Here is a 15656-nt window from a genome sequence, read left to right as displayed (position 1 = left end):
AACTCTCTGCCATGACATAATGTGATTGAATGGGACCCCTTTTTGTTTGGCTGTTTCTCACCAGATCTTACTGTACTTTATCATCTTCCATCCTCTTCTCCTACTAGGGTTGTTAAATATCGCTTAATTGAATAGTTGATTAACCTCACGAACTCTGATCTATTACTCAACTAGTCTATAGTCCCCAGAGGTGGGGCTGGCAGCCATTGCGTTCCCAAGCAGCTCCCTGCCACTCCACACTGCTAATTGGTATCAGAGGTGCACAGGGTGGCAGTTCCTGGACCCAGCACAAACCAGAACTGAGACGGGCTGCCTGCCCACCCAGCTCCTAATAAGCTTTAAATGCAGAGCCACAGCAAGGGTAGGTCACGTACCTGGTGCAAGCCAGGACATATTGTGTAGTCTATACCATTAACCTATAAGCTTTTACTTATCGGTTTATCGACTATGCTACTGTATCCCTATCACCTACTACAACATAGAGCAGTGGTCCCCAACGTGGCGCCCGCTGGGCCATTTCTGTGTGCCCACCGAGTGATCAGGGCCGGCCGCCCCCGGGGCGTGCGGAGCATGGGTGGTGCCAGCCCCTGGGCGCATGGGTGGCACTGGCCCCGGGTGCGCAGCACATGGTCGGTGCCGGCCCTGGCCGCGCAGCGGTTAGGCGGTCCCACCCCTGGGTGCACGGAGCAAGGTCCGTGCCGGCCCCGGGCATGTGGCATAGGGGCAGCGCCGGCCCCAGGCACGCAGCACATGGACAGCCCCGCTATTGGGAGCGCGGAGCATGGGCGCTGCCGGAGCATGGGCGCTGCCAGCTCCTGGGCGCATGGCACAGGCGCTGGCTCCGGGCACGCAGTGCATGGGTGGTGGCGGTCCCGCCCCCGAGTGCACGAGACATGGGAGTGCGGTGCATGGATGGCGCCAGCTCCACGCATGCAGCGTATGGGTGGCCCCGCCCCCAGGAGCGTGTGCGTCCCCACCCCTGGGCGCACGTGTGGCCCCACCCCCGGATGCCCGGCATGTGAGCGGCACCACTCCTGGGTGCCCGGCAGCTCCAAAAGGTTGGGGACCACTGACATAGAGAATCTCAATTAATAGACCCTCACCTAAGGCATGTGTCTCACCAATCTATGTACTCCTTCGCACCTGTCAGCTTTCACCCAGACTTAAGTTTAAAAATTGCTCTAGGACCTTTTAAATTTTAAGTGCCAGCAATCTGGTTCTATTTTGGTTTAGGTGGAGCCCATCCTTCCTGTATAGACTCCCTCTTTTCCAAAAGTGTCCCCAGCTCCTAAGAAATCTAAACTCTTCCTCCCTATACCATCATCTCATCCATGCACTGAGATCCTACAGTTCCCCTGCCATGAAATTGAAAGCATTTCAGAGAACCCTACCATGGAGGTCGTGGACTTTAATCTCTTACCTAGTAGCCTAAATTTGAACTCCAGGACCTCTCTCTTGTCCTACCCTATGTCATTGGTACCTACATGTACCATGATCACTGGCCTCTCCCCAGCACTACACACAAGTCTATCTAACTGTCTCGAGAGATCTACAACCTTCACCCAAGGCAGGCAAGTCACTGCCCTGTTCTCCTGGTCACCACAAACCCAGATATCTGTTTCTAACGATCAAATCCCCTGTTACTAACACCTGTCTCTTCCAAATAACTGAAGTTCCCTCCCTGGAGAGGTATGTCCAAAAGCAGGGCTACTCAACTTTGGAAGCCCCGGGGGCCACAGTGATACTCACAGAACATGCTGAGGGCCACGACTTAAGTGTGGTTGTATATCCATGCAAATATATATGCAAATATATGCAAATAGCTTCTTTCACACTGTCGGGCATGAATATAAAGATTAAGAAAAGACTACACAACACACAGGACCCATTTAAGTCAGTTCTGCTGATATTAATAAAATGCAACATTTACCCAATTTCCACCCATATAACAGCACTTTTAATGAGCAATGACAGTCCAGGAATTTAACTACTAAAACACGTATCTACGGAACACCATTATTATACTGACAACTTTTTTGTTTCGGCTCCCACCCACGGGCCCCGTGTAAACCCAAACAGCACTGTGGGCCACAAACAAACAGGCCATGGGCTGCATGTGGCCCATGTGTTGAGTAGCCCTGTCCAAAAGGATACCATGGCATCATGTGGAAGGAGGTTCCCAGCTATAGGATAATTTCCCTCTGTTCCAATTGGATGCTCTCCTTCCCTGAGACCTTCACCCTCCTCAAGAGCAGAGGCTGTCTGACCTCAGGTGGGACTCATCTACTGTGTTTCAGAGTCTCTTATATACCCTGGAGGGCAGGGATAGAGCGACTTGGACAGGTAAGAGGATTGGGACAAAAGAAATCCCAAGCATTGTTACAGGCTGAGGACCAACTGGCTAAGTAGCAGTTCTGCAGAAAAGGACCTGGGGATTACAGTGGATTAGAAGCTGGATTTGAGTCAACAGTGTGCCCTGGTAACCAAGAGGGCTAATGGCATATTAGGTTGCATTAGGAGGAGCATTGCCAGCAGATCTAGAGATGTGATTATTCCCCTTTATTCAGCTCCGGTGAGGCCACATCTGGAGTAGTGTGTCCAGTTCTGGGCCCGTCACTATAGAAAGGACGTGGATGCATTGGAGAGGGTACAGTGGAGGGTGACCAAAACGATTAGGGGGCTAGAGCACATGACCTATGAGGAGAGACTGAGAGATTTAGGTTTGTTTAGTCTGCAGAAGAGAAGAGTGAGGGGGGATTTGATAGCAGCCTTCAACTTCCTGAAGGAAGGTTCCAAAGAGGATGGAGAGAGGCTGTTCTCAGTAGTGACCTGGCAGAACAAGGAGCAATGGTCTCAGGTTACAGTGGGAGCAGTCTAGGTTGGATATTAAGAAAAACTATTTCACTAGGAGGGTGGTGAAGCACTGGAATGGGTTACCTAGGCAGGTGGTGGAATCTCGATCCCTAGAGGTTTTTAAGTCTCGGCTGGGTTGATTCAGTTGGGATTGGTCCTGCCTTGGGCAGGGGGCTGGACTTGATGACCTCCTGAGGTCTCTTCCAGCCCTAGGATTCTATGACATGTAGCTCTTTATCTCTTTTAGCTCCTCTGTTTCAGCCATTCTGGTCTCCAAGGACCAGGAGCTCCTTGCACATACATGCAGCCTGTCCATAGGGCAGGCAATCATACATGCTACACTGGGTGAATAAACTGGTTACCCCCATTCTGCTGCTTGACCTCTGACTGCTTTCCCTCTTATTCCTTTCTTGAACTATTTTTTTGAACCAGCTGTTGGGGTTGACACAAATATAACAACTGTTATGTGTATGTAGCCCACCTCAAACTGTCCCTCTGAACTCCCTCCCCAAACTCCAGTTAGCTGCTCCTGTTCGCTAGCTGCAGTACCTGCAAGCACAGCACTCTTCTGACTCCCGGGGCTCCCAGGCACGCCGCTCGGTCGCTCCCAAGTGGTTTCTGCTCAAAGAGAACAGCACAGTTAGTGCACCAAGGCTTGGCTACCCTCACTCCTGCCAATGCATCACAAACTGCTGCCCTGCCTCAGCCCGCCCCCCCCCTGCATCCAGCCACCGCTGCCCTGCCTCAGCCCCCCCCCACATCCAGCCACCACTGCCCTGCCTCCGCCCCCCCCCCGCTGCCCTGCCTCAGCCCGCCCCCCCCCCCCGGCATCCAGCCACCGCTGCCCTGCCTCAGCCCGCCCCCCCCGCATCCAGCCACCGCTGCCCTGCCTCAGCCCGCCCCCCCCTGCATCCAGCCACCGCTGCCCTGCCTCAGCCCGCCCCCTCCGCATCCAGCCACCGCTGCCCTGCCTCCAGCCTGCCCCCTCCGCATCCAGCCACCGCTGCCCTGCCTCAGCCCTCCCCCCCTTCATCCAGCCACCGCTGCCCTGCCTCAGCCCGCCCCCCCCTGCATCCAGCCACCGCTGCCCTGCCTCAGCCCGCCCCCCCCTGCATCCAGCCACCGCTGCCCTGCCTCAGCCCGCCCCCTCCGCATCCAGCCACCGCTGCCCTGCCTCAGCCCGCCCCCCCCTGCATCCAGCCACCGCTGCCCTGCCTCAGCCCGCCCCCCCCCCCCCTTGCATCCAGCCACCGCTGCCCTGCCTCAGCCCGCCCCCCCCTGCATCCAGCCACCGCTGCCCTGCCTCAGCCCGCCCCCCCCCCCGCATCCAGCCACCGCTGCCCTGCCTCAGCCCGCCCCCCCCCCCCTGCATCCAGCCACCGCTGCCCTGCCTCAGCCCGCCTCCCCCCGCATCCAGCCACCCGCTGCCCTGACTCAGCCCGCCCCCCCGCATCCAGCCACCCGCTGCCCTGACTCAGCCCGCCCCCCCCCCCGCATCCAGCCACCGCTGCCCTGACTCAGCCCCCCCCCCCGCATCCAGCCACCGCTGCCCTGCCTCAGCCCCCCCCCCCCGCATCCAGCCACCGCTGCCCTGACTCAGCCCCCCCCTCCCGCATCCAGCCACCGCTGCCCTGACTCAGCCCCCCCCCTCCCGCATCCAGCCACCGCTGCCCTGCCTCAGCCCCCCCCCCCCGCATCCAGCCACCGCTGCCCTGCCTCAGCCCCCCCCCCCGCATCCAGCCACCGCTGCCCTGACTCAGCCCCCCCCCCCCACCCCGCATCCAGCCACCGCTGCCCCCCCGCCCTCGCAGCAAGGACCCTGCGCGCAGCCCACCTGCCGCGGAGCCTGCCCTGGCCATGGGCCCGGCGAACAGGAGCAGCCGGTAACGCAGCTGCACGAGCCCACCCCGCCGCGCGCTCACTGGGGACGGACTCGGCGGAGCTACGGGGAGCGGGCCCCGCGGGGGGCGGCGCTGGGGCCCCGCCGCAATGTCTGGCGCCTGTACGCGGGCCCGCCCATTGGCCACAGCCCCGCCCCCCACTGCACAGCCCCCCAGCTCCACCCCCCCCCCCACTGCACAGCCCCCCAGCTCCACCTCCCAGCTCCACCCCCCACAGCACAGCCCCCCAGCTCCACCCCCTACTGCACCCCCCACAGCACAGCCCCCCAGCTCCACTCCCCACTGCACCCCCCACAGCACAGCCCCCCAGCTCCACCTCCCAGCTCCGCCCCCCACTGCACAGCCCCCCAGATCCACCTCCCAGCTCCCCTCCTACTGCACAGCCCCCCCAAGCTCCACCTTTAGTGCTCCCACTGCACAGCCCCCCCAGCTCCAGCCCCCCGCACAATGCCCCCAGCTCCATCTCCACACCCCACTGCACAGGCGCCCAGCTCCACCCCCCACTGCACAGGCCCCCAGCTCCACACCCCACTGCACAGCCCCCCAGATCCTCCTCCCAGCTCCACCCCCCACTGCACAGCCCCCCAGATCCACCTCCCAGCTCCACCGCCCACTGCACAGGCTCCCAAGCTCCACCTTTAGTGCTTCCACTGCACAGCCCCCCAGCTCCACCCCCACTGCCCCCAACTCCAGCCCCCCAGATCCATCTCCCAGCTCCACCCCCTGCACAGTGCCCCCACCTCCACCCCCACTACGCAGGCCCCCCTCCAGATCCAGCTCCATCCCCCCGCACAGTGCCCTCAAATCCACCTCCACTACACAGCCCCCCAAATCCACCTCCCAGCTCCACGTCCACTGCACAAGTATTCTTGCGTAAGAAGACTATTTCCTGAGCAGGAGCGTGAAAGTATTTGCGCAAGAAGCACTGATTTTGTACATTACAAAGTCCGTGCTCTTGCGCAAATTCAAGCGGCCAGTGTAGACAGCTGACAAGTTTTTGCGCACGCTTTTGTGCAAAATCTTGCCAGTCTAGACCCACCCACTGTGTGTGATAAAATACTTCTACCTGAAAAAGTCTGATAGGTTTGAAAAGTATGAACAAAGACTAATTGGCCTGGTGGTGGGAGAGCATGCCAAGCCTCTTCCCGCCCTGCCAGGGGCATGGGTGCTTAGTGCAGGGGGAGGGGCGCGCAAAGGGCCTCCCCCACCCCCAAACCAATCATGATTTGTGGGTGAGGAAGCCCAGAAGCATTCTGGCTCCGCCCCTTCCAAGGCGGCCCAGGGCCACTTCAAAAATTTTTGAAGTGGCCTCTGGCCAAAAATGATTGCCCACCCCAATCCAGGGCTCTACCAGGCAGATATCTGCTGCCCACGAGATCACTTTTGGCTGGAGTTTGGTTACCAACGTGCCCCTCTACTCATATGGAAGCTTTTCCATATCCCTAATCACTTCTGCTGCCCTGCCTATACTCCTGCAATAAGGTCTGGAGAAGGGCAACTTAACTGGTCGTGGCCTGTCCTGATTGAGGTGCTCAATTTTTGCCAGGGCTGGGCCCAGCACCTCTAGGCTTGGCAGTTCATAGCCCCAGTTCTTCAGGCCCTGCCATACTGATTATGAAAGTAAAATACTTGCTTGAACTCTGCCACCTCTTTCATTACAAATTAAGCCCGGGTCACCCTCAACTGACCTCTACTTGCTAAGCAAGGCAGTTGGATGGCAGATCCCAGGGGGGTTGGGAGAAGGGTTTTGCGTGGTACACAGCCACGGGCACTATTTGACTTGCCCCCTCCTCATATGGAAGCTTTTCTATAGTCCTAATCACTTTACTTGCCCTTCTCTGTACCTTGGAACAGGGAAAAACAGCTGGGGGGGATGGTTAGACGGACAGGTTGATTACAGGGGGATCACCTGAAGACTGCACTGAGATTGGCTGAAATCATGATCAGGCCCGCCCCTCAGAGGGCAGCAAAGGAGGCGGGTCCTTCCTATTCTATTGACCAGACTGGATCCTGTCCGAGGAGGTCCCTTCTCAGCCAGTGTGGCACAGAGTGACTGCTGCAGCGGGAGAGGGGGATTATCGGCACTTTCCTGGGACCAAATGATCGGCTGTAGTAACACCCAGACTAGTCACTTTTGACCTCCCAGGACGTTTCCCTGCTGTCAGTCTTGCCCCTAGTACTGCCTGTAAGACTGGCCAGCTCTTCCCCGCACAATATGCTGTGGTCAGTTGCTTTTAACTCTGTCAAACATTAACCACTTGGACTGTCATTTCCATGCTGGAAGTCTGCCTCGGGCTGGAATGGTTTGGAAAATTCCAGTGCAAATGGTTTGGCTGTTCCTGAGTGAAGTCTGGGCAGCTGCAGAAGAGAGACACATGGTCAGCTCAGTAGCTAAGAAACAATAAAGATATGCCACGGTGTCCAGAAGAGCAATGCTTTCCTGCAGAGTAAGGAGGACTGGACCTGTGGCTTCAGGAGGCAGCTTTAGGGTGGTGTTTCTATGCCTGACAAAAATGTGTCCAAGACAGGGTCTACAGCCCTGGATCCTCAGGGATAGTGGATGGTTACTGCAAAGAGAATGACTGCTTGTGGGCACACATTTCCAGCTGTCTGAAGGTTTGTGTCCCAGTACTCAATGGTGGAGGCTATAGGACGGGGTTGCCAACCCGCAGCTCTCAAGCCGCATGCGGCTCTTTGCTTCAAGAAACGCGTCTCTTGCTACTTCTGAGCCGTGCGCCCGGACTGTTCATGGCCGGCCGCTCTGCTACATACCCCAGCGCCTGCTCTCATGCCCCAGCGCCAGCTCATGGCCGGCTGCTCTGCGCACACGCCCCAGTGCCTGCTCATGGCCGGCTCTCTGCGCATGCATCCCAGAACCTGGAGGGAGAAGCGCGTGGCAGCAGCATCAGCGGTGCCCAGGACCCAGGCCATTGGGTTAGAGCAGGGGGATGGGGGTGCCTGGCTCTTGGGAAGGGGAGGGGGATCGAGTTCGAACATGGGCCTGGGAATGCCTGGCTCTGCGGAAGGGGGAGGCCACTGGGTTAGAATGGAGAGGCTGGGGTTCCTGGCTCTGGGGGAGAGGAAGGGGATTGTGTTAGAGCAGGGACTGGGAATGCCAGGCTCTGGGGAAGAGAAGGCGGATTGGATAAGAACGGGGGGCTGGAAGTGCCTGGGTCTGAGAGGAGGGGTGGGTGCACTGGGTTAGAACAAGGGTCTGAGGGTGGCTGGCTCTGGTAGGGTTGCCAGATGGCTTCAACAAAAATACCAGACACACTTGACATGACATCACAATCTACATTACATCTGATTTAGAAAATACCGGACATTTCTATTTCCTCAATTTGTTTCCCAAACAGAAAGCTCAAATACTGGACTGTCCGGTTCAACACTGGACACCTGGTAACCCTACTCGGGGAGAGGGGTTGGGCACTGGGTTAGAGGAGGGGAAGGGTGGTTGAAGCACCTTAAACTCAAAGTCTTCATGGATGCAGAATAAGGCAGCCAACACAGATGTCATATTTAAATTCCAGGGCAAAAAAAGAATCAGCATGTACCTGGTTTGCACAGTGTTTCTTTAAAGAACATTCAAAGGCTATCGTTTGCAAGGCTGAAGCAATTGTTCTGAGATATGAGTCTCTCCCTTATTGTTTTGAACCTCTCATATTTGCAGTCTGGGGCAGACCTGAATTTTTAGAACTATAAAAAAGCCAAAATCTTCATAAGTAAAAAAAATAAGGAAACCATACCAGAGTTCAACAAGCTGGAGTGAAACAGGCACTTCAAATTGAGCTAATTTACTTCTCAGTTCAGTTTAATTTTTAAAAACTCACAGGAGAGAATAGTGATAGACCATCTTGTTAGTCTTTAAAGTGCTACATAGTCCTGTTTTTTGTTTCAGGACATAATAGGGCACTAGTGTTACATTTAAACTACGTGGTGGGGATGCTTTTTTTTTTTTTAGTGTGAGAATATTACTGTATTTTTAAAGTTCTTTTTAAATTTAGTTCCTTGTCAAGTTCTCTGAAGATCTACAGACTGACCATGAATTTTTTAAGCAATTAGGATATGTCTACACTACCCCGCTAGTTCGAACTAGCGGGGTAATGTAGGCATACCGCACTTGCAAATGAAGCCCGGGATTTGAATTCCACGAGGAGTAACGGTAGTTCGAACTAGGAAGCCTAGTTCGAACTAGGAGGGTAGTGGTGACATACCCCTAGAGACTTTTTAATTGGTTTTTGTCCAAAATGTCCTGTAATGTTATTTTTATCACTACATTTTGTGTACTATATATAAATATATAAAGATAAATATATAATACATGACTCTTCGCACTCTATCCACAGCTATTTTGGCTCTTCGTCTCTAACTGGTTGGCCACCCCAGCTGTAGGAATTCTCCCAATGCTACAGTTTATTAGTCTATTTTGTCATGATGCACATACATGGACCTTAGTTAGGATCAAGAGAACATGCAAGCAGAGTTCCCACATTCTGACAGTAGACACTCTTGTCAGAACCATGTGACTCCTCCTCCCATAGAGGGTGGACAAGGTTTCTGGAGCATTATTCCCTGAGGGTATGTCTATACTACAGTGTTATTTCAAAATAGCTTATTTCAAAATAGCTTATTTTGAAATAACGCGTCTACACACAAAATGCATTTCAAAATAGCATTTTGCTATTTCAAAATAGCGCGTCCACACTAAGTGGACTCTGAATCACATTTAAGGCTGGCTGGAACCAGTTCCGGCAGGGCACCAGGTCAGGACTTACTCTGTGGGGCTGCTGCCTGAGGCTATCTGAGGTCTGTGCTTAAAGGTACCCCCCTCCTCTCCGGACAGCCGGTTCTCAGGTTTCTCTGCTTGCTTGCCTACCTTGATGATGGACAAGCAAAGCTGCCCCTGGGCATTCTGGTGCTTCTCTTGGATACTTTGCTGTGAGCCTGGCTACACATTCTGCAGGCTGCCATCCAGGAGGTCCATCAGTATCTAGCTGTAAGTATCCAGAAGGCCCTGCGGTAGAGCTTCCACCCTGAGGAGCACTAAGAGCCTCCCTGGTCTGCCCCACTAGGGGCTTGTGCTTCATTCCTCCCTCACATCCTTTACTTACCCCTCCCTAACCCCTCTTCCTGATGTCAAATAAAATACACGTATTTTCATGAACACAAACTCTCTTTATTTAACAAAACTGGGGCGGGGAGGGAATGAAACTCTGGTGAGACTGGGGAAAGGAGAAGGTGGGAGAGGGGAGGGGGAAACCTGGGAGGAGGGAGCTGGAAGGGGGAAGCAAAGGGAAGAAGGGGGAGGGGAAGCTTAGGGCTCAGGGTTGCGGGTCTCACCAGACCAACTTGATTGTCATGCAAACCTGCTCCTGGGTTCACATGTGGCCTTTGGTGGCCAGGCTGGCAGCTATCTTGCCATAGACGGCTGCGTTCCTCCGTCTAGTGCAGAGATCATGGATGTTGGGGGCATCTCCCCCAAACCTGAATAAGGTCCATGATCTCCACCCTGGACCAGGAAGGCACCCACCTTCTCCAGGCCCTGGCAGGCTCCTATGATCTGGCAGACCGCTCCTGGGGAGCAGAGGAGGGCTGGCTGCCAGTGGCTTGCTGGCTCATGTTTTGGGGCCACTGGGTCAGGGGCAGTGACTGCTGGCTCTGGGATGGCAGGGGGGAGGGAGAGAAGTGTTCTTGGTTGAGGCTGGAGTGGCCACCAGGGCACCTTGGGAAGGCTGGAGCCCCCCTACTTCAAAATAAGTGTCTACACAGCACTTGCATCAAAATAGCTATTTCGAATTTGACATTATTCCTTGTAGAATGAGGCTTACCAAATTTGAAATAAGCGCACCACTATTTTGATTTTATTTTGAAATAGCGGTTTGGTTGTGTAGACACTAGGAAAGTTATTTCAAAATAATTTTGCTGTGTAGACATATCCTGACTGATGCGAGAGGTCTCACAGCCTCATCACATCAGAACAACAGCAGGAAAGCCCTTCACAAGCTGAAAAATACCTTGCAGCGGAAAACACCACCCACACAAGGCTAGAAAAACACACTCCCTAGTGCTGCTCACCGAGGTGGATTGACCATGCAGTCCTGCTGTATACACATTACACACACCCCTGACACCAGGTTGAGCAAGGCACTGCTCACTGAGAAAGCACTTAAACATATGCTTAAAGTTAAGCCTTTGTGCTCTCCTCCATAGGGATGGGCACAGGTATATGTTTAAAGGCTGTCTTGAATGAGAGTGTCACACAGGGCCAGTCACTTCAGTCACAGAATTGAGCCTTATTCCACAGCCTGGACACATGGCGAGCCCCACACAGCTCTGAAAGCAGCATTCAGCAGGGATGCTCGGCATGGACAGCCCTTTTTCCCCCCAGCACACCAAAAATTCTCTCTGAATTAAGAGGATCAACTCAGAGTCAGGGGAGTCAGTACATCAGAGGAACTGGTTCTCTCCACTCCAGTATCCCTTCACTCAGCCCCATGGCCCCTCCCCAGAGCCTTCTTGCTTGGCCTCACCTCCTTTTCCCGTGTCCCCAGCTGGTCCCAGGTTCTGCTGAAATGCTGCACGGAGCCTTGGATCAGCTGCGGAGTCTCCAGCTGACCCTGGCTTCGCGTGGCATTTTAAATCGGTAGCGCAGCATGGAGCCCGGAGTCAGCAGGGAAGTATGAGTCCCTCACTGACCTTGGGATCCATGCTGCACTGCCGCTGTGAAATGCTCAAGAGCCCCAGCTGGGGACTCGTGTACATTTCAAAGCTGGCATGCGGTGTGCAGCCCAGAGTCAGCGGGACTTCCGGCTGGCCCTGGGCTGCACGCGGAGTTCTGCATTCCTCCATTTCAAAGGAGGAAATTCCATTGACCACTCGACCTGCTAGTTAACATCCTTAGTCTGTGATGGAGACGACTCCAAACCCCTTGGTAAAGTCCTCCAGTGGTTAGTTGCCCTCACTGATCAATGTCTTCCAGCCACTGGATTTAGATACAGCTTTGTCTGCTATGGTGAAGAACCCTGTGTTACTTTTCTGTATTGCAGACAGATACTTACAGACTGTGATCAAGCCACCCTTTAACTCAGTGGTCCCCAACCTTTTGAGGTTGTCGGGCACCAGGGGGCGTGGCCGTTCGCCCGCCAGGTGCCAGGGGGCAGGGACACTTGCGCGCCCCCCCCCATAGCCGCATGCCCGGGGCCGGCCCCCCCCATAGCCGCATGCCCGGGGCCGGGGGCCCCCCATAGCCACATGCCCGGGGCTGGGCCCCCCCCCCCGCAAGCACCGCGCGCCCGGGGCCAGCGTTTTCCCCCCACCCCCCGCAAGCGCCACGCGCCCGGGGCCGGCGCTCCCCACAAGCGCCGCACCATGTGCCCAGGGCCAGGCCAGCCTCGAGCACCTGGCGGGCGCATGCCTTGAGATTAAATGAGTAGCAAATACTTATGGAACAGTATCAGATTTTCAGCATCACTAGTTCTAAATTTGACAGCTGCTGCATTACATTTTAGTTAATGATCTTAAAGGCCAGTTAGAGTGGAGTCCTATGTGCTTCTTGTGGTTTTCACCTACAAGTAACACTAAGAGCCAGGTGCAGTTATTGGAGTGTGAAAATAATTGTTTTTTATAGATTATCATCAGTATCACTATCTACCCCCTTTTTTCTGAGGATGCTTTTTCCAGCGTTAGAGAAAATAAATATTTTGGACCTTGTTAGTGACTGTTAGTTGTTAACTACACAGCTATTTTTTATGGGAGAAAATGGATACACAATTGTGTTGTAAATTTATCCATCAGTTATTATAATAGAGAAATATGGACTGAAGTGTTGGGGACCACGGCTTTAACTTAACCTTTGTTACGCTAAATCAACAGAGCTCCCAAGGTTTCAACCCTTTCATCATTCTCATGGCTCTTCTCTGGCCCCCCTCCAATGTATCAAGCTCCTTTTGTAATTGAGCGGGGCACAGAAATCCAGCAGTGGTTGCACTAGTGCTAAACATAGAGGTCAAATAAGCTCTCTGCTCCGACTCAAGGTTCCTTTTTAGTAGCCAAGAATCACATTCGCCTTTTTGGCTGCAGCATTGCACTGAAGCTCATGTTCAGTCGATTATTTACCACAGCCCCAAGTCTTTTTCCATGATATCCCTGAACCTGTGCCCTGGTGGGCTTGATGCCATGCTCCCTGCTCTGGGCTCAGATAGTGCCCATGAGGAATTTGGCTCTAACTGTACAAACGGTACATCCACTGCTCCGGTTATTCCTTATTTTGCTGTGACTGTCAAGATAGCAGGAAAACAAGAGAGACCAGAAATGGGTTCTGCTTACCTGGATTTGCCCCCAAAAGATCCACAGAATCTAGAGATGTGTCCAAGTTTGAATCCAAATGTCAGGTTCTGGCCTAGTCATCTTCTGCCTCAGACAGAGGTGTGCTCCCCATCAGGTTATGTATGCAGGCACTTTGGAATGCTGCACAACGCAATGGTTTTTGTAATCCAAACCGGCCCGGGTAGATTGATTTCCTGAAATTCTGGCAGAACAACTGAGTTCCTAGCTGACTCTTCAAGTGGCCTGTATATTCTTTGTAGTGCGGCGTGCAGACAAGCAGGCAGGAGCCCCAGCTGTACACCTAATTGGTACATTTGTGCCTCAGGAGCAAGCAGACCTCTGCAACACTTTGCAGAGACACAGCAGCTGCCTACAGTCCTGAACAGTGCCACTGCCAGCCAGTGCTGGTGGCACCGCCCCAGCCTACACCTCGCTGGCTGATTGCCAAGCAGCAGTCAGCCAAGAGCAGGTGGGTGTGAAAAGCAGGGATCTCTGCTCTTCCCAGAGAGGAGCTAGCCTGTGTGTTGTCAGTTCAGTTTCAGCAGTGCTTGTTGGGAGGCTGCACCTTAAAGAAACCCACAGCTCCCCAAGGCCTCATTTCACTCTGTGTCAGATGGGGCAGAGCCAGCCCTGACAAAGCCAGTCGGGCCAGAAGGTGCAGGCTGGAGGACCCAGAGCAGAACCATGCAGCCCGCTGGTGCAGCATGGAACCAGTGCCAGCTCTTCTTGTTCCATTTAAATCGGAAGGAAATGATATGAGCAAATCTGCAGCTGTGATTTTTCCATCATCTCCAAAATGAAGCACTTGGCCAGGGACAGAGCCCAGCTGAACCCTCTCTCCACACATGCATCCTGCTAGCATACACCACTACAGCTCTGCTAGGCCACCACCAAGACCCAACATAGGCCCTTCTTCCAGTGGAAGCGGTTGGGCCCAGGGAGATAGATCATGGGGTCGGGGCACTGGTTGTGTGTGTCCCAATATGCCCCTCATCTTCAGCGCTTCATCCAGCCCTTTTAATCCTGGCTCTATGTGCACCTTGAACTGTCCGTCCCCCCCCCACACACACACACACACACCACCCCCTAGTGTTTACACACAGGCAATGCTTACAGGCCAGTTTTCAGCTGTGTTCAGTTTTATCATCTTTACTTCTATAACTGTCATGGAACCACTGTTTGCCTGTGTCTGGCCTCCCTCTCCCTGTTAGCCCAAGCTGTACTATGGCTTCCCTTCCTACAGAACCTCAGCACCAGGGAGGGAGAGAGAGAGAGAGAGAGTGTGAGGATATGTTTACACTTGCAGCCACCTTTTTTCACAGCCACATCACATTGACAGTTCATAGTCATCCTGTAATCAACCAGTATACACAGGGCTTTTTCCTCCTACGTCACTTCCAGCTGATATGTCCCCCAGTTGTTGCATCATTTCACTCTCACGCAAACACACATTCACACTCAGAGTATGTCTACACTTGCAGCATATTTCGGAATAGGGCTGCAAATGTAGGCATTCGTAATTGCAAATCAAGCCTGGGATTTAAATATCCCACGCTTGATTTGCATCTTCCCGGCCAGGCACCATTTTTTTTTTTAAATTTACAAGCCCAGAACAACTCCCCGTGTCTACACGCAGCAGTGAAACGGGCGTTCGAAATAAACCCCAATTTTGAACTACCTGTTAAACCTCATTGCAGGAGGAATAGCAGTTCGAAATAGGGCTTTATTTCGAACGCCCGTTTCACTGCTGTGTGTAGATGCGGGCAGTTATTCCGGGCTTGTAAATTTCAAAAATGGCACCCAACTGGGAAGATGCAAATCAAGCATTTAAATCCCAGGCTTGATTTGAAATTCCTAATGCCTACATTTGCAGCCCTATTCTGAAATAGGCTGCAAGTGTAGACATACTCTGAGTGTGAGTGTGAGTGTGTGTTTGCATGAGAGTGAAATGATGCGACAAGTGGGGGACATATCAGCTGGAAGTGACGTAGGAGGAAAGAGCCCTGCGTATACAGTTTGATTACAGGATGACTATGAACTGTCAATGTGATGTGGCTGTTAAAAAAGGTGAAGGCAGTCCTAAAATGCCTCCAGCAAGGTATTTCCGAGCAAAAGAGAGAAGAGTTTTTGCCTCTGAGAGAGACCTCCTCTGGAATACTGTGTGTAGTGTTGGTCTCCCAGCTATGAGAGAGATGAATTCAAACATCATCTACTAAGATGATCAAAGGAACTGAAAATCTACCGAACAAGAGGGGCGTTAAGGATCTTGGCTTGTTTAGCCTATCTGAAAGAAGGCTGAGGGAAGATATGACTGCTGTCTATAAATACGGCTGGATAATTACCAGGGAGGGAGAGGAGTTACTGAAGCCGAGGGCCAATGCTGACAAGAACGAATGGATATAAACTGGCCATCAACAAGTTTAGACTTGAAATTAGATGACGGTTTCTGAACATCAAATGTGCGAAGTTCTGGAACAGCCTTTCCAGGGGAGCCATGGGGCAAGAAATCCACCTTATTTTGATTGAGCTTGATAAGTTTCTGGAGACAATGGTATGATGTGACTGCCCACCCTACAA

General features: G+C 53.4%; 1 protein-coding gene across 9 annotated transcripts in view; it reads right to left on the bottom strand.

The window, feature by feature from the left end:
• The window catches only part of GAS7 (growth arrest specific 7), a 247939-nt gene that overhangs the window by 156796 nt on the left and 75487 nt on the right, over positions 1-15656 (bottom strand). For 5 of the 9 annotated variants that reach the window (XM_075903569.2, XM_075903566.2, XM_075903573.2 and 2 more), the window contains one exon: positions 3403-3471. The exons of 2 other annotated variants lie outside the window; for them this stretch is intronic. In XM_075903569.2, the coding sequence (XP_075759684.2) occupies positions 3403-3471 (69 nt within the window). Of the gene's footprint in view, positions 1-3402; positions 3472-4687; positions 4871-13079; positions 13451-15656 lie in introns of those variants that run through there. 2 more of the 9 variants (XM_075903574.2, XM_075903572.2) reach the window with 2 other exon arrangements.

This window comes from Pelodiscus sinensis, chromosome 20 (assembly GCF_052426305.1).
Source record: "Pelodiscus sinensis isolate ZL-2025 chromosome 20, ASM5242630v1, whole genome shotgun sequence".
NCBI classification, from domain to species: domain Eukaryota; kingdom Metazoa; phylum Chordata; order Testudines; family Trionychidae; genus Pelodiscus; species Pelodiscus sinensis.
This window is presented reverse-complemented; position numbering and strand designations above follow the sequence as displayed.